General features: G+C 42.6%; 1 protein-coding gene across 2 annotated transcripts; it reads right to left on the bottom strand.

Annotated features, from left to right (window-relative positions):
• Positions 1–3,611: 3,611 nt before the first annotated feature.
• Positions 3,612–13,426, bottom strand: LOC121615314 (nucleolar protein 9). 2 transcript variants are annotated; one of them, XM_041949623.1, is made up of 13 exons: positions 13,386–13,403; positions 12,924–13,014; positions 12,277–12,581; positions 10,100–10,336; positions 9,778–9,993; positions 8,843–8,950; positions 6,041–6,182; positions 5,745–5,937; positions 5,518–5,658; positions 5,216–5,335; positions 4,853–5,065; positions 3,955–4,060; positions 3,612–3,836 (listed from the first exon to the last, which is right to left on the bottom strand). In XM_041949623.1, exons 3-13 carry the CDS (start codon positions 12,500–12,502, stop codon positions 3,682–3,684), a joined length of 1,857 nt encoding a protein of 618 aa, XP_041805557.1. In that variant the 5' UTR covers positions 12,503–12,581; positions 12,924–13,014; positions 13,386–13,403; the 3' UTR covers positions 3,612–3,681. The 2 variants fall into 2 exon arrangements, with proteins under 2 accessions (XP_041805557.1, XP_041805556.1); XM_041949622.1 differs by lacking the exon at positions 12,924–13,014 and having other exon boundaries at positions 13,386–13,426.
• Between the last annotated feature and the right edge of the window lie 4,997 nt (positions 13,427–18,423).

The following is an 18,423-nucleotide window of genomic DNA, read 5'->3' as shown; positions in this document are numbered from 1 at the left end:
CGAAAAACCACCTACTGCGTGCCAGTGAAAGCCTGTCGAACTTACTCCTCACTTTGCACCAAAGAAGGGCTATTTTCAGTGAGCGCTGTGCATAATGAGATGCATATTTTTCCTGAAGTGTGGGTGTAGGCATGTAAGCCAGGAGGTAATACTGGAAGCGGTCCGTGTAGTGTATCTGGGGATAGGCCGGGGCACGTGGAGGCTGCAGTGATGGCCGGACGCTGGTGTGGCTAGATGCTGAGCGGCGCTGAAGGAAGCATTCCCCAGGGAAGCCACGCAATGTGATTTGTTTTCGAGCGGCGGTGGCTCATTGTACCCCAAAGGTCATTGTTCCTCCGCTTTGTCTCCCGAGCGCACAGAGCTGATTATACATGCACACAGCTATAATAACCAAACCACAAAGGATAAGCCAGACCAACCTCGCTTCACTATCACGCTCAGAATGAAGCACGTGGAATTAAACCTGGTTTGGTCAAAGCGAGAATCCCACAGTGAGACTCCAGGCCAAGTGATTGTAATAGTGAGTTGAAGAGGCACAAATCGTCGTCATTAGGGGCTGAATGCTTCATGCAATGCTCCGCATGGCTCCAGTAATGTGGATTAATCACAGGTCAAAAGGTGAGGGGGAAAGCATGTGTTCTGCAAAATATGGCAAACTGTAATGAATTGATTTTGACATACGCTTACATGGAGGTGAAGGGGAACACGTGCACTGCATCAAGTGGGCTACAACTCGTATCTGAACAATGGGAAAATCATGTCTGCACCTCACACATATGGATCCTTTAGTTCAGTAAAAGTGCCAGACCATAGCATTAAAGATTTAGATCGTTTTATAAGGAAGCTTCACAGGTGCTGGTCAGTGGATTCTGTTGTTGTCCCCCCTTCTTTCAGCCTTTATTCTATGCTAAGCTAACCTTCTCCTTGCTCCATCTTAATATTCACAGAGACACACACAAGGGGTTTTCAGCTTCTCATGTAACTCTTGGGAAGAAAGTGAATAAGCATAATTCCCAAGATGTTTAACTATTCCTTTAAATCAGGGGTATCACAATATCATCACACACAACTTTTTAGGCTTTTGATGTCTTTGAAGAAATTCTCAAGCTCTCTCAAACTTTGATGTTCTACCAAAAGAAAAACTGTTTGATGGAAGGACTGCTCTTAACTTTGCCATGGGAAGCATGCTACCAGTGAAGCATGAATATGGTGCACGGCAGCCAGTCAATCATCTAGTCACCTGCACAACCACTCGTTTTGATCGGTTTAGTGGAACGACGGTTTGATAACAGCCTGTCAGGTGCTCGGCCCTGCTACCAAACAATATGATGAGACAGCGCTGCTACACCCTGACGTGAGGCCGACTGATCCAGGCTTGGCATGCAATAGCACAGCTAAAGAACGCGACACCAGAGCTGTGCCAAAAGGCCATTTCATGTCTTTATGAGCATGAATATGCTCTGCAACTTCCACCGGTCTGACTTTTAGACTATGAAATATCCAGTGAGGGTCTCACTCATGATGATTTAATGTGTGATTTAATGCGTTATGTATGCATCATGAATCATGAATTCAGAAATGATCAACTCACTGTGAGTTAATGTGACTCAGTGGATCATCAGTTCGTGATGATTAATTTGCAGTTCGCTGGTCGCGGCCGGTCTGATGAGGCTCAGCTCATATTTAAGAACAGGTAGCGTCCTGCTTCTAGATCAAATGCTCTGAAATATATCCCCTCTGTGTGGCTGGATTCCAGCTCGTTTGATGGAAGAGTAGTTAATATATGAATCAACAATGAGTAAACGCTCATTAATTGATCACTTGATCATTTGTTGATGGTGAGCAACAGGAATTCATTATACATGCTGCATGAAATAATCAGGAATCATTACTTATGCATTCATTAAGTACGTGATTTGAACCCTTGTTATGAAGCATTAGCAAGTATCTTTCGTGCAGAGTTGAGAGATTGGCTCGATATGCTGCAGGAGTTACAAAAAAAACCATTGAGATTGGTCCTCTGGAGAGCTTAAACATGGTGGTCTATCATCTGTGGGTTATCCTGAGGAACCAGGCCAGTGTCGCTTTGATGTCGACTTTTCAAAGGTAGTATTTTTTTGCTTGCTTTCGGGGTGCTTAATTGTATCATGATGTTCAAAGCCTCACCACAGAAAAAACCCAAACTATCTCCATCGTTCAGTACTACTTTGGGAAAGTGGGACAACATTTTTTTTTCCTGATTTGAGTAAACTTATCCATTAAAGATTCTTCAATGGCAGACGCTGTTTCTAAAAGCTCTCTAGGTTGCGTTTTGCTTTTATGGCGAGCAGACATGTCATTGCACACTCTGTACACTCAGAGAGCAGAAAAATAGAAACACTATTGTGATGCAAACCAACGCAAAGTGCAGAAGCTGCATCAAATAACGACCTTGCTTAGCTCAGGCTTCCTCTTTACTTGTTTACATTTTAGCCTGTACGTCGGTGTTCATGTATTGAGCTGCACTACATTGAAAGATGTTTCTAATATCTTTTCTTCCCACTTAATTGACATATGTGGTAGGGCAAGGGAAACATCCTATAATAAAATACAATAATATAGAGCAACCCAACTCTCAGGTTGGGGCCTCAGAATTACCAGTTGAACCAGCACCTCTCTGTTGAATTAAAAAGGCTGCATTTATTACAGGACCTCTGTGTTGGAGTGATTTACGCAGAATGGTTTTCTGACTATTTTTCTTTAAGATCTTTGGATTGAAGATGAATGAAGGTCTTTATTTGTTGAAATGAATTGCCAACAGGCACCTTCTATAAGGTGGTCTACACCTGATGTATAGGGAAGCTGTCTATACAGTGTGTCCAGCATGGAAAACTGCAAGCTGACCGTGTGGTCAAATCAAACTGTAAATGAGTTGCAGTGTGTTCACGACCTCGGAGCATGGCGACCTTTGTTGTGGCGTCCACACTAACACGCGCTGTCTTTCAGTGAGACTTCTTTGCTCTGTGCTTCTTTCTCTGGTGAGGAAAAGGCTTCTGCCAAGAAAAAGGCTTTCCTTCTTCAAATCAATATATAATCAATGTCGTCCTCTGTGACAAAGCTATGTGTGTTCGACAGGCCCCCCGACACAAGAAGCTCACAGCTGAGGCCCAGAACGATCCCTAACAGCCTGGATTTGTTTGCGTTTCTCTTAGGGAATTATTAGCAGAGTAAATAGCTTTAAAGATTTTCTTATCATCTACGTCAGGATGACATTTTTTTACCCAAATGTATGAAAACTGTTGTTACGTATGTGTGCACACGTGCATATCATTTTGGGTTTTTTAGCGTCATCATTATTCAGCAAAACAAACAGCCAAAAAAACAAAGTGAAGAAAATCAGGCGTAGTGTCAGCTTCGTGTTTCTGGGTCAGTGTTTCAGGCAGTTTTCTAAGTGACTATGTTCACACATTTGAGCTGGTGTTGTTGCTCATCTGAAGACCTGGACCGCCACCAAACAGGTTAGTAGAATGACACTAGCACCACCTAGTGGCCAAGATGCTCCTTACATTAATTACTACAAACATGGACAGAGGTACATTGATATTCTTCAGCGCTCTGTTTGATGAGCGACAAATTCTTCTTTATTTTTTTCTTTATCTGATTTAATAGCAAAAAACAGATTATTTAAATATTTATTTTGTTCTACTCAAGAATGTCACTGAAGAGCTTCCGCTTCTTGGACTCGCCGGTCTGTATTTCCTGCCAGTGGGCTCTTCTGTGGATGAAGTGGGAGAGAGCGAACTTGGCCCACACGTGGCGAGCAAACTGATCTGACCTCAGCTGGCTTTCACTCCCCACTGGAAGGGAAGAAGAGACGACAGAGGAAGGAATTAACAAGGACACGACCTAAAGGCAGCGTGTAAAACCCAGTGAAGAAAATATCCAGCCACCCCTTTGAGTCAGGGTTTGTTTTACCTAGTTCCTGTGCGATGCTCTGCCTGTGATTGACTGAGGCGCTGTTCCATACAGCCTCCAGCACCCGACTGCCCAACCTGGAGCACGCCATCTGAACATACTGACCCTGGGAGGACAAAAATTGACACAGAGTGATGAGCCATGGAAAACATGCAACCTTCACTATAATCAAAATGACTCAATCTAATGTATAGGATTTACTGGCAAAATATGCTTTTAATGCTTGTTGTTATGTACAGTGTTGCAATATTTCCTTTCATGTGACACTCATGTGTTGGATATATTTGAGATATTTCTGATATATTTGAAGCATCTGTACATTTACTTGTCATGTTTTCATTGTTCATTGATCTTTATCACCCTGGGTGCAGCTAAAAAACATAAATATTGAATGAAGGCCAACATTCTACCATCCTAATCTAAAGATATGTTGGATGTTGAAGGGGGCTTCTTCATTCGTCGATCAGAACAGGAAAGTTCCGCTTTCACTCTCTATTAGCGGAAGCTTAATTTTACCGTCTGCTCCAGAGTTTAGAGTCGACAGAGAGGCTGGAAGCATGTTTAGAAAATTTATGAGACGCAACAGCAGCAGCATTTGAAGTGGAGCAGCATTAACTGTGAAATTCAATCCCTCAAAAAGAAGCAACAGCACGGCCGACCACATCTTCTTGGGTACAGATGTTGATGTTCGGTTTTTGTTATGCCAACAAATCCCATTAAAAGACCAAAAGCAACAATGGCTCATGTTTTTCCAACTTTGTCTGTGGCTTCTGGCCCATTTGTTGCCTTCTAAGACATAAAAAACGGCTTTTGTTTTATTAAGTTATTCCCTAAATCTGCTGGTCTGCAGTTTTTAGCAAACGGTAAGTAGAGCATATGTGGAGGACTGCACTCGCACCTCCAGTCTCTTGAGGATCTTGCCTCTCCCCTTGTCGCTGGATGTGGTGATGAGGGCCTGGAGGACGTGGCTGCCGGCGGGGTCAGAAGCCAGCGTCAGGAGGTCGGCGGGGGTCAGGGTGCGCAGGCTGCTGAGGAGGAGCGAGCGCTCCTTGAACCTGGCCAGCGCCTGGACCAGGCGGGAGCCGTGGTAACAGATGGAGGACAGCGGGACCTGGAAATGATCGAGAAGCCCAGAACTGTACCTCGCTGCATCCGCAACATGTATTCAACATCAACACAGTGTAAGGTGTGTTGACTTGTCGTCACTTGTGGTGCAGCTTTGCGCCAGGAACTAATCTGAAATGTCAAGACTGCGGTTTACCTCTGTCTGTTTGTCGCCCTCTGCTGTGTCAGAGTGGTAATACACGTCATAGGTGAGCAGGGACATGAAGAGAGGCAGGCAGCTGACGTGTCGAGAGCCGGGCTCAGCACAGTGGAACGCCTGGAAGCCAACACAGCCAGGATTTCCATTACCAACAAATCAAACATTAAGCAGCTTCATTGTGCTTTATGCACTTTAAGTCATGAGGAAGGAGAAATAAACAGAAACAGGGGCATTGTTTGGTTGATTTAAGACCCATGTGGGCTGTTACATCCCAGTAACAAACGCTCTTTGACACTTACTTGGAGGAGGCACTGCATCAACTCTTCCTGTTTCTCCTCACTTTCTGCACAGCTCTCTGCCAGTTGGACGATCACACCCATGTGACCCGCGGCCAAGATGGCCTCCACACCCTGGATCAGCTCATCAAACAACCTCCGGAACTGCAGAAGAGGAAGAGAGCGAGTTAATGGGGTCAAAAATCCTGACTTTTATCCTGCCCCGTGTGACATGCAGATTTGTGACCAACCAGCTTGTATTTGGCCGAGGCTGCAGTTAGCCTCTGTATGGGGAAGTTGGCGATGGGATGCAGGGCCAAGTCGACCAGCTGACCCTTGAGGTGGTTCTTGTAGAGGTCCCGGAGAAGGGACTTGTGGGACAGCTGTATGATGGTCTCAATGAGGCGGCTGGAGGCCTGGTCCTTCAGAAAGACCAGAAGCGGACTAAAAGGAATGTCAAAACAAAAGCAGCAGTTACATCACATTTCATGGCAGCAGCGACTCATTCCTGGACGAAAAGGAAAACAGCACGAGAGTCTCCTCGGACCTGACTCCTGGTGCCGCGTTGCGACTTGTCAGATACTCCGCGATGCGTTTGAGGAGCTGTTTGCAGAGTTTGGGCCGTTTTCTGTGACACACGGTCAGCATGGTTTGGAACACTGCACTGGCGGCAGCATCGGTCACGCTTACTGCAGAAGAAAGAGAAAAAGAATACTTCTTAAAACGTCCCGCCAAATTAAAGGTGCTCTGTAGCAAACAAAAGATCTATTCACATTCACATCCTCGAGGTCTGTGTTGAATGCATTTCTTTGGTTTGAGGTAGAGCCCTGCGCGGTTTTCTTAATCCCGCTCCTGCCCACTCCCGCTGAATTTCTGACCAATACCGCACCCGCAACATGTGTGTTACACTCCCGCCTGCACCAGCAAAACTCTGAGAATTTATGCCCGCACAATGATAGAAATGAATTGATTTTGTGTCTTCTCCTGTCCCGCAGGAGAAAACAGGTCATTTTATAGGCTTTTAATAGATACTCATGGGGATGTTTGATTCGTTTCCCTGGGCTGCATGTCTTTGACGCACTGGTAGAGACCTTGTTTTAGCTTTTTTTTTTATTTCAGTTGTTGACTCCATCATCCATTTTATCCGCCCGTTCCCGCCCGCAGCAAAATTCAAACCGCCCGCTCCCGCGAGATTTGTGTTGGGTCCGGTGGGACCCAATCCCAATGCAGCCCTCTAGTTTGAGGTCATTTAGAAACTGTGTTTATTATATATTTTGTCCACCAGAGAGCACCAGAGAGACGAGCTGCTTTCCAACTGCAAACCGTCCTGCTCAGTATGCACCTTGGCCACGATTCTTAAAAAAACACAAAGGGATCTGCAAATCTTGCAAACACAAAAAAGATAGCAACACTTCTTTGTGTGTTACTGCCATTGACTGTATATCAGGGGAATACTGGTACATCTGCAGCAGCCACTGTGTGTGCACAATACAAACAAAATAAGGATCCGACAATAAAAAACTTTTTTTCTTTTGAATGTTGCAACTGGACCAAAACTGTCAGACCATCAACCACTAACCAACGGCAGAAAACTGAAATATGATGAATTAATGTCCTTATTTACCAGCATGCAGTGCATTTAGCCTCTCATTTGAACAGATTTTACTTTGTGATGCTTGTAAAATGCAAAGGCAGATTGAAAGAGCTGCACACGTGTCTCTCTCTCCAGTTATTCAGACACTTCTGTTGATGAGACTCTCCTTCGTGAGTTTTGAAATGTGGACAACACACAGCTCCCCTTTGTCCCTGTGCTGCAGAGCTCTGTTAAAAGCCACTTAGGTTTCTCTGCGGTGTGTGCGCTCGCCCCGAGGTTATTCATTGACCATTTCATTTTGTTTAGATATTAAACCCGCAGGGTTGAATTTATCATATAAATTCTAAACACAATCTAGACAGCGTTCTGTTCAGGAAAGCTGCCCTTGAGCACTTCCACCCTGACTCTCCTCAGAGTCCTCGCTTGCATTTAACAGGCTTCAGTGTTTTTCTGACTCCAACTGAAATGTCAGAGCAGCCAGCAGAGCACAAGAAGAGGGACTGCAACAGTGTTCGCCTGCCACATTATTTGAAACACTGCCTTTCTAACGATCGTGGGGCGCACGTACTTGACCCAATACTCAAAATGTTGAATGCACAGTCTTTTTTCAACTACAGCTAACCTGAAACAGGAAGACTTCTCTACAAACTCTAGCAATAATTGAAAGAAATATGGAATATAAATCCTTACACAGTGGAAATAAAATCAGATTAAAACTTGAGTAGGGAGTGTATGTCAGAAGATGTTGTATTTGAAATTTTCCTTACATCCTGACAGCTATCAATAAATCAAATGTACAAAAAAAAAGAGAAAAAGAGTGAAGGAAAGCTGGTATCTGTGGCTGCTGCAGGCCTGTAATACACCCGCCCAGTCATTTCATTTTGCCTGAATGAAATGATTGGATGGCCCACCTACCTGTCTACCCATGTACCTGCCGAGCTGTATGCACTCATTGCACATGACCGGAGTCTTCCACATATATATTCTGAAGCTATAGAGAGCTAGTCGCACAAGAATGGCAGGGAAAGTGCAGCCAAAATGTCCCAATGCTAACATGCTAGCTTGACAGCTGTGAGGACAAACAATAGCCAGTTGTTTACGTTCATTGTGATTATGATGTTAGGAGTTTCTTACACATGCATGAGACATGAGGTGGTTGGGTAACCCAAACACTGAAAGGTACATTCATGACAGCTGTTTTGCTCATTTTTAGGTGATTTTGAGTTTTTTTTTGTTTATTTCTATATTTTCTTTATTCATTATTTATATATTTTTATCATGAACTCGTCCTCCAGCAGGAGTCAGGCAGGGAGCGTTCATGTGTTTCGATAAGTGGCTCTGGACGGGGGCCTGAAGGGTGGGGCTGAGATCTTTCGGCTGGATACTTTCAAATTCTAAATCAGCCTTGCTGGTTTCTCCAGCGTCACCAAATCCGGCTTTAAAGGTCAGTCATTAAGCTTTATGAGATAACTGCTGACTCCAGCTCATCAATTCAACAAAATATTCAGTCATAAATGGACAGTAAAGCCCCAAATAAACCGCCTGTCTGTTTACACTGTGCCTATTCCCACCATGTTAAACACCCCAGAGCAGATATGAATACAGGTCTTTTTTTTTAGTTAAAAGAAATAAACACAATACCATGTGCTTTGCAATACAAGCATTTTCTCTCAAAGTTGAATATAATACGTCTTTGTTCTCTGCAACAGCTACTGTGAATGTGCATGTGCTTAGGTTTGATGAAAGACAACTCACGATTAACGCTGTCCATCAAGGTCTCTGTGAGGCTTCTGAGCTCGTACCAAAATGACGTTGGAATCTCAAAGTCTGTGAGCTGGGGAACAACGTTGCGTTCTTTTGTACCTGGGTAAAAAAAAAAAACAAGGAGAAAAAAAGACAGAAGATGACATGAATACAAGCTTACAGCGACAAGCCTGTGTGTGTGGAAGTCCTGACACGCCGGACCGGCCTCAAAGACCGAGCTCTGACAGGAAGAAAATAAAGCTTTTGATCTGCTGGCTTTGTTGTCAGGAGAAAAAAAAAGTGGAGACTGATGTGAAAAAGCACACTGAATGGGTGAAATCAATTATTTTCTAGCAGCTCAGACAGCTCTCTCTGTCTGGAGAGGGTCGACACTGGGCAACATAAGGTCACAGGCGTTCCACAACAGCAGCAGCAGCTTGATAACGGTTTTCCAACTGTGAGGCACGCATGGAGGCTGATAAAGTACTTTAAAACCCTTAGTGCCTGTCTCAGTTGGCCTCAAAGATCATACTCACAGCCACAACTGGACTCAGACGTTGTGCACGCATCTTTAGATTCCATGTGACTGACACTTTGAGGGGACATTATTATCTCTTATGTCCATTGCAAATAAATGCCCATAAATCTGCTTAGAATTCATAGAAAACGACACTCCTTGTAAATACAGAACTTGCTTGAGAACCATCACTTTTTTTTAGTTTTTTTAGTATCAAAATGATACAAAATCCATATGTACACTGCAAAAAGGACCTGCTAACAGCTAATTTGGCCTATTTTTGCCAATTTGTTGATGAACAGTTGGAGTCCACGGCTAACCAACTAATCCAAAACCCACAGATTATTGGAGCTGTGTGTCCAAAACTCAGAACATGGGGGCACAGTTGTCTCAATTTTGTGTGTGTATGTGTGTGTGTGTGTGTGTGTACCTGGACGAGCCTCGGTGCGGGGCGGTCCAAGGCAGCCTGCCAGCACATGTAAAAGCGTGCGGACCACGTGTGAGCCATGAACATGTTTGATGAACTCTCCGCAGTTGTCTCTCACCACCTGGCTTAAAGACAACACCTGGGCCTCCAACACTCCACAACGCTCCTCCTCTTCTTCTTCTTCTTCTGTGGTAGCAGACGGCTCCTTGCACGATGACTCTAACGATGCACGGATACAGAGGAGGCAGGCAGAGCTCAGCTGTTACTGTTGGTCTTGTTTGATTTCACCTCTTTACTTCCACCTAAATGAAACATGCAATCTTACCCATCACCCTGGACATCTGCCTGACAGCACTCTCCACCACATGGCCACCGCACCGGTCACAAGAAACCGGCTTAAACTCGGACCCCGACTCTCCTCCCAGTTCAGCCAGCACCTCCCCCACCTGGTCAGGACTGGAGAGTGGGAGCAGCCGCTGCAAAGTGATGCTTCCTGTCCGGTCCATCGCCACCAGGGTCGCTTTACCTTTAACTTCTGTGAGGACGTTCTCCACAAACATCTCTATACAAGAGATACAGACACACAGCAAGCAATTCTACACAGCTAGAGATACAACATCTGACGGTTAATGACAAATATCACATAATTAAAAAAATAGAAATGAGGAATTGGAGTCAACTAAGAATAAACAGTAACTCTAATGGAACCAGACAGATGGAGACGGCACAGCCTGTTTATTGTTCAGGTAAAAATGATGCAATGAGGCTGCAATAAGCAGAATAATGTGAAACCTGGTTACACATATACATGGCAGAGAAATCTGCCTTCTCCAGGAGAAAGAAATCAGCATGCTGGACAACGGGACTGTAACCTTCTTACAGAATAAGGGGACGTAAACACACAGTCTGCAATCATGAATGCATCCAACTCTGTGTATAGTGACCATCCGGTGGATGTGTTGTCTCATCAATTCAGTCTTTAAATGCAGCATCAAGGTATCATTTTTTTGGGCTGTCAGTGGACTCCTGAAAGCAACGAGTCAATGACGGCTGTAACTCAGTCCAGCTTAAACAACTGGCCAGCACAGTTCAGTAACAGCCGGGCACTGCGGAAGGTTTACAGTTTAGATCAGACCTGAAACCACTGATGGCCAGAAAATCAGTCATCTACTGTTTTGATAATCTGATCTAATGATAAAATGATAGTAAACCTTTCCCTTTGGGTTTGATGGTTGGTTGTATAAAACAAGCTATCTGAAGCTCTGGGAAATTATAATGTATATTTTTCACTATCTGACTCTTTTTAGACAAAAGGACTGATTGGTTCATTGAGAAAACAGTCAGCCAATGAATCTAGAATGACAGTCATTGAGTTTTGAGGGGTTTTTTTTAACAGTGTCGATATGCTACTGGAGTTTGGGGACTGATTACAAAAATCTTTTCGATGACTCACTTCAACTTCAACATGTTTTCCTATAAAGCCCTTTTTTCAATCAACAAAAGAAGACAAAGCATCTGCACAAGAACTGCGCCTAAATACAGTGCAGAAAACACGGTTAAAAAAATGATATCCATGAGAGTGTCTGACTAAAGAATAAGTAAGGATGAATGAATGTGATATGTGACGCCAACTTTGGGGAATTGAGCCTTTAATCATTTCAGCCTGTATTAAAAGGAAGCACAGAGGTTTGATACTCAGCCCGAGTAAGACGGGGAAGAAAGCAACAAGCCTTCAACAAGCTACATCATGGAACTCACGCACGGGAGGGCTGGATAATGTATTGATATGTATTGCTTGTTGTCTTGTAATCATATCATGGATTTGTTTTTAATATGAATGAATGCTGCTGCACTCTTGTTTGGTTATCTTTAATAACTCAACAAGGCAATTAGAGAGTCTGACTTCACTAGAAAAAGAGAGTCGTGCTGCAACTGATGATGCTTTCATTATCGGTCAGTCAGGCAGTTATCTGTTTTTTAGAAATGTATCCATTTGTTTCTGTCAGAAAATGTCAGAAAATGCTGAAAAATGTCCACCACAGTGTCTCAGAGCTCGAGGTGACATTTACAAATTACTTGTTCTGTCCGATCAATAACATATAAAGATACTTGATTGAAGGTGACACAAAGAAGAGCAGAAAATCCTCAATTTTGAGAAATTGAATCCACAAACATTTGCCATCTTTGTTTGAAAGATAACTAAAACAATTAGTCAATCACTCAAATAGTTACTAATTAATAACATGTTAATAATAGCCAATACATTTTCTGTTGCTCAACTAATGGACTAGTTGTTTAAGCTCTGCATTATATCTCAATGTTTTAAACTTTAACCAGACAAACTAGCAGGGGTTTATCCACACACCAACAGTTATCACAATACTAAAGCACAGATTTTTGTTCCAGCCTGATGGTGTACTAGTGTGATGCTGCACATTCCCAATTATAATCAACCTCCAATCCTCCGCTGGCTCACATCGCCAGAAAAATAACCCTTCTCACCTCTCTCCTCATTATCTTCAAAGCCTTCGCTGAGTCTTTCCCCGACTCGCCGGAAATAGCCCACGCTCAGGGCATCCAGACGCTTCCTGCCACCGTCTCCCTGCCCCTTTTCTCCTTCTTCACCTCCCCTCCTCTTCCTCTCTCCTCCGTCTCCATCCTCGCCGGGGTGTCTCCTCTTCTTTGCTCCTCCTTTCTTTGGCTTCCTTTCCTCTGCTTTTGCCAACATCGCTGGGACCTTACAACATTTGGGTTACAGGCTGAAAGTGTTGGTCTTGTTAGAGAGGCTGCTCAGTTTGATCTTCAGACTGTAACAGGGAACAGATGAGGGGAAAACATGAGGTGATCACTGGGATTTGATGGTCAAGTTCACATTCAACTGTTTCTCCAAAGTATTTTATGTAGCAACATAACCAATATGGTACTGTAGATGTGGTGAGTATTGTTTACCTTGAATTTGTAAAATTAGGAATTGGTACAGGTTAGTCTGTATTTGATAATAAAAATCATATCAAAAAATGAGGCCAAAACTTTAATAGGAATTACATATAAATGAAATTATCAAATGTAAATTGAAATAAAAGGGTTTACATTAGAGGAAATACTTCTTTTCTAATTAATACATTTTAGTAGAACAAATGAGCATTTACCGTATCGATTACGTATTTTTGTACTAACTAATTGTTGAGTTTTCAATCTGCCAATCCTCCTTGAGATTGGGGTGAATGTCAGCTGGAAATTCTATGTAAACAAAGAGAGATTTATTTGTTGGATAACAACAAAGTATGCCGAATTAACCTCTAGCTACTAACGATTCAAGTTATGTCATAAATCATGTTATACGAGGTCAGTATGGCTTCTGATAGGCGATGACACGTTATACTGACATATACTGGGAAAGGAGTTTGGCTACGAGTTCTCCATATACGAGCAGGCGTCCATGCTAACTTCCTGCACGAGAACTACAAATTAGCTCCATCGTTTCTCGAAACAAGTGGACATTTTTAGAAGATTGTTGAAAAATACTTAAATGATACATTTAGCATAATCAGTAGAAGATGAATCGATACAAAAAGAATCTATGGAAGGCAACAAAATCTAGCTTAACTCACGTGTGAGACGTGAAGACCAGCAGAGAGGCGGTGTGTTGTGGTCGCGTAGTGATGACGTACAGACGTATTTGGGCGGCGCGTTTGACTTTTTTTTCTTTTTTTTACTACTAAGCATATTTTCATGGGGCCATTCGACTTGCTGGCCTTTTTTCAAAATACTTAATTTAATTTTATTAAATTACAGTCATTTATTTATATAATACATACGTTTTCTGCCATTCCTCAGAAAGAAGCAAATACTACCTTAACATTTGCTTAAATTATGGCAAGTTCCCTCTCAGTTTAACAGAGCACACTTGAAGTGAAAAATGTGTCTAATTACTACAATTTTTTGCTGAAAAATTGTGATTTGTTGAATATACAACTACACAAAACATTTTTTTAAATCTACCAAAAACAGGCCAGCTGTAGTGTCCTGTCAGTTGGACTCATTAGGGCTGCTGTTTCCTTGAGAGAATAACGATTATTTCCCATGTATATCTAATAAAAATAACACCTCATGTCTCACAGGCCATTGTTGACATAAACAGTTGTTCAATGTCAGTCAGTTAATACAGGGGAGGGCTGATCCATCGCCAAAGTATCTCTTTCCTTTTTTGTGCAGCAATATTTGCATCTCTGCTGATGTTCGGTGCGTGTGTGCAGTGATGCTTCAGTTCAGAAAATTCACATCATGTGCATTTGTTATGTTTCACTGAAAACTGTCTCATGTTTAATAATGTTTTATTAACTAAGGCATACTCAGAAATAGATTATTTATAATGTGTTCAGCTCATAAATCATGACGTTTCCCCCTCTTAGAACATGTGCTGCTTTGAATGACTGAACGTATCAATATCAGTATTGATGTTGGTGATCCTGGTCCTGGTATTACTTGGTATTGGATGGAAAACAAATTTTGTCTTGTTTCCCAGTCCTATTGATAAATTAGTGTCCATATGTCACATTTGAATCACTGTTGTGCCGTACAGTATGTTAATTGTTCTGTCACGCAGTGCACTGAGCAATGGCTGTAGCCACCAGAGGGCAGGATGGTTACTTCAGGAACATAACCATGCTGCCCTGCCCTGCGGAGGGATTCACTGACCACATTCACCCACAACCTCAGTGTGTGTGGTAACATCGGAGGTGTGGACTCCATCCCAAAGCATGTGACTCATTCAAAAATAAGACCTGCAACCCAGGCGACACGTGACTTTATCAAGGCTTTTGAAAGACTTTCCCCAAGCACAAAACACAAGAACCTGGGAGGGTGCCAGCTGCAAATTCAGTAAAATAAAAAGGAACAACCAGGTTTCAGTTTGCAGGTGGACTTCAAGTTCATCAGCGCTTGTTTTGATAAGCCTTTGATAAATAAATGTTTAAAGAATTATGGCAGGATTTCACAGAAGTGGCAGAATGAGTTTGTGTAGTATGAAAACATTTCATTTCATGGTTAATAGATATACTGCAAGAGGAGTTTGGTCAAAACCATTCAGAGTGCATGCACACCTTTTGACACCAAACCAACACAGCTGAATAAGACTGGAAAAAGTACTAAAATTTTACAGAAAACTTATCAGACTACTAAATGACGTGAGGACACGTGTCTGCTCTGTTGCTGTTTACATCTTAAAACATACTTATAGGTAGATCAAGTGAGATGTTTCAGACTTTAACCTCAGGACTTTTGACCTATGACTTGCATTTTGACTTGAGAAATAATGGCACAGCTGTCCCCTCTGTGACAATGATGACAGCGTGGTGCTTCCTAAAAAAATGTGACATACCCCTGCCTACAGTCTCTGCATGGGCGTGCCGCTAAATGAATCAGAGGTGTGGCAAGTTCAGATGTTGCTGTTTCTGATCACGTTGGAAACACAGTCCATGTAATACGTGCCACAGGTAAACTGCAGGAGCAGAATAAAGAATCCCTGAGTGTGTCATGTGAGCATGTTAGCATGCTGATGTTAGCATTTAGCTCAAGGTAACGCTGCGCCTAAATACAGCCTCATAGAGCTGTAAGCATGGCTGTAGCCGCCTACTCCCGGAAGACAATTGAAATGAGGAAGACTCAAATGAAGCTGCAACACAATAGAAGAAAATCAGAATACTGTGTACTTAGAATGTATATGGAGAGAGCAAAAAGCCAGGCAAAGAATGTGCAAAGGAAAATGTGGAAAGTATAATAAATGAATAAGTTCTGGTAAATCATTCAGAACTTTCAGGCCAGAGTGTGTGTGACTTGTTTAAATTGTGCTCAGAAAACACAATAGCTTTGTCTTTAATACACAGAGGAGAAACTGGATCTTACATACTGAAGATTTTTTTTTTTTTGACTCGCGAGGACGGGGGGGTCGGAGTAGAGAGGCAGAGCAACTGATAAATCATTTGTTCGACAGCAGTGCTCCTGTTGGCTTTGCCTGTTTGTGCTCATCTCCAGAGCAACTGCAGCGCATGAATCAGCCCCCGCAGCAAACTGTGAATGGACACTGCGATTGATTAAGACTTCGAGAGTCACGCAGACGTAGCCAGACACATTTCATCACACCATTCTACAGCAAAACACACACGGCTCTTGATGTCACAGGCTGAACCTCGCTGTGAATCATACGGATCGGCAGTAATCCGTGGAGTGAACCATGCTTTACAAATGTTTCCATCATGTATGAAAGTTACTGTAACCTGGTGTGGCTGCCTGTCAGCATAGTTACATTTGTTTTGTAATGGAAACTTTATTGCAAACACTTTTTTTATATCTATATCAGGCGCTTTTTTTGCTTCATCACAGTGAACTGTCCATCGAAGTAAAGACCAGAAGCAGGGGGAAATAGCTAGCCCATGCTAATTAACGCGTTGCATCATGCATGTTTAACTTGTACTGAAACTAAAGCGTGAAAACAGAAATTGTGGTTTAATGCATACAGACATGAGTGGTATACATTTTCTCATCTAACTTTTGTCAAAGAAAATATTGTGCAGCATTTAGTTTGAACTGTTTTTTTTTAATCTGGCTATTTTTATGTAAAACAGGTAATTTAGTTGTGTGTCTGTTTGTGTTTGTGTGTGTGTGTGTGTGTGTGTGTGTCGGTTGTGGCTCATTACGTCTTCTTGAGCTTCATAAAAAGTCAGAGGAAGTTGGTTATTATTTAACAGAGATGTGTCAATGCAGCACATACCAAAAATATTCTCCCTGACACTCCTTGACACCGGGGCAATCCTACTGTTCTCTATGTTTGCAGAAAGATTTTGTCCAGATACAGCGATTGATTCCTTTATTGTATTTTTCATTTTGTGCTCTAAGTGAAAATGTATATCGTACGAAGGGCACAGTTCTCCACAATCCCAATATGTCTCCCAAAGTCAGGAAGTTTCCTTTGGCCGGCCGCTGACTGTTTGGTTTCCCACGTACAGTGTGAGAGCCAGGACCCAGGCCCATCTGTTATGCTCAGATACTCGGCGAACCCAGGTCACCTTTATGTTTCCTCTCACGCCCACTGCTCTGCAGAAGCCACAAATGTTGGCCATGCTATTTATCACACCGGCGTGAGGCCAGCAGGATGAGCGGGAAGGCCGGTAAGTGGTCTGCATTTTTCAAAATACAAATAGTCATGACCAAAATGTAATGTATGGCTGCAAGCTGCAATTCTCATAGAAAAAAAATACATTTTTACAAATAATTCACTAGCACATCAATAATTCAATAACAAATTCCTTGTGGTACCTTATTATTTTTGAAGGGGTTTCATTCTATAAAGGGTTGTCTTCCATTAAAACGTCCCAGTAACATCATTAATGTTATTAATTACCCCTGTGCTTTTCCTACCCTACCATGTCATACATGAAGAGGGGACTATTGGGTCATTACAATCCCATTAAAAACCTCACAACTACTCTCAGACAATGACCGAGTACATCAATTTTAATTCAATATACCATTAGAATAGCAGCTAACAGAAATGTGTGTTTGACTACATATTAAACCTTTACAGGCTGAAAATCCTATATAATATATTCTGCATGTATTTAATACATTCACATCTGTGCCACATGTTTCAATTACTTTTACTGATGTCACCACACCAACACAGGTTTCCAAACTAATGAGCCGATTGCCATGACATTTCGCACAGATATTCATGGTCCCCCGGAGTTTGGTGCTCCACTGACTTTTTGTCTTGCGCCATCATGTGTAAACATGAAATCTTGACAACCACTGGATGTATTGCCATGAAATTTGGTCACACTCATGGTCCCCAGAGGTTCTTGTGACTTTGTGATCTCCTGAATTCGCCTCTAGGGTCACCAGCACTTATGTTTATGGGCAAATTCCTCTAGATGACGCACATCAGCCTCAGCTGTCCCTTGTGTTTAGTGCTGATTAGCAAATGCTAGCATGCATTGCTAACACATTACACTGAGATGGTAAACACTGAAAACATCAGCAAGCTAGCATTGTCATTGTGAGCATGCTGACTGATTAGCATTTAGCACAGTTGTGCTTTAGTGCAGCCTCACAGCCTGCACGGCTATGAGCTTCTTATTTGGTTTCATTGCTGCTGCATTTCATAGCTGCAGTGATGTAGCCATTTAATACTGACTGCCAGTAGAAGGCAGGTTTAGATGTGTACCGAGGCTTCAGTTTTCCCTTGTAATCATCTGATCAGATGTGACATCATTATGGTCTCCAGCCAAACCACACAGTTGCTGGAGCACTTTACTCATTCACGCTGTCTGCTCTCATTGGCTGGTGGCACGTTGGCAAATCTGGAATCTATGAGACGAATTACCTGGAATAAACATTTCATCACTTTATGTTATGTTTATGTTACGTTTATCTGACGAATAGACGCTTTGGACCGAAATCAACAATAGCAAATGCACGCTCTGGCCATCTTCTAAATCTGCTGCTGGAATTTGAAGTTTTGTCTTTTTGGACTTGTGATCAGATGGGTTATATTTAGGATGTCAGAGGTCACACCGGGTCTGTCCTCTGAGGCTTTCCTGTAAACCGGCCAACGAAGGAGTACTGAAAGTGTGCGGGGGAAGTTGAATGTTT

The sequence above is a fragment of the Chelmon rostratus genome, chromosome 12 (assembly GCF_017976325.1).
Source record: "Chelmon rostratus isolate fCheRos1 chromosome 12, fCheRos1.pri, whole genome shotgun sequence".
Classification (NCBI taxonomy): domain Eukaryota; kingdom Metazoa; phylum Chordata; class Actinopteri; order Chaetodontiformes; family Chaetodontidae; genus Chelmon; species Chelmon rostratus.
Note: the sequence above shows the minus strand (reverse complement) of the source record. Positions and strands in the feature narration are given on the sequence as shown.

Bases quoted from the DNA above. Each gene is read 5' to 3' on its own strand.
- LOC121615314 (XM_041949622.1), bottom strand. From the start codon at position 12,502: ATGTTGGCAAAAGCAGAGGAAAGGAAGCCAAAGAAAGGAGGAGCAAAG. The intron at 5,938-6,040 runs GTCCGAGGAGAC...CATTCCTTTTAG, and splicing joins AACGCGGCACCAGGAGTCAG to TCCGCTTCTGGTCTTTCTGA. The intron at 3,837-3,954 runs GTAAAACAAACC...CTTCCCTTCCAG, and splicing joins GAGCATCGCACAGGAACTAG to TGGGGAGTGAAAGCCAGCTG.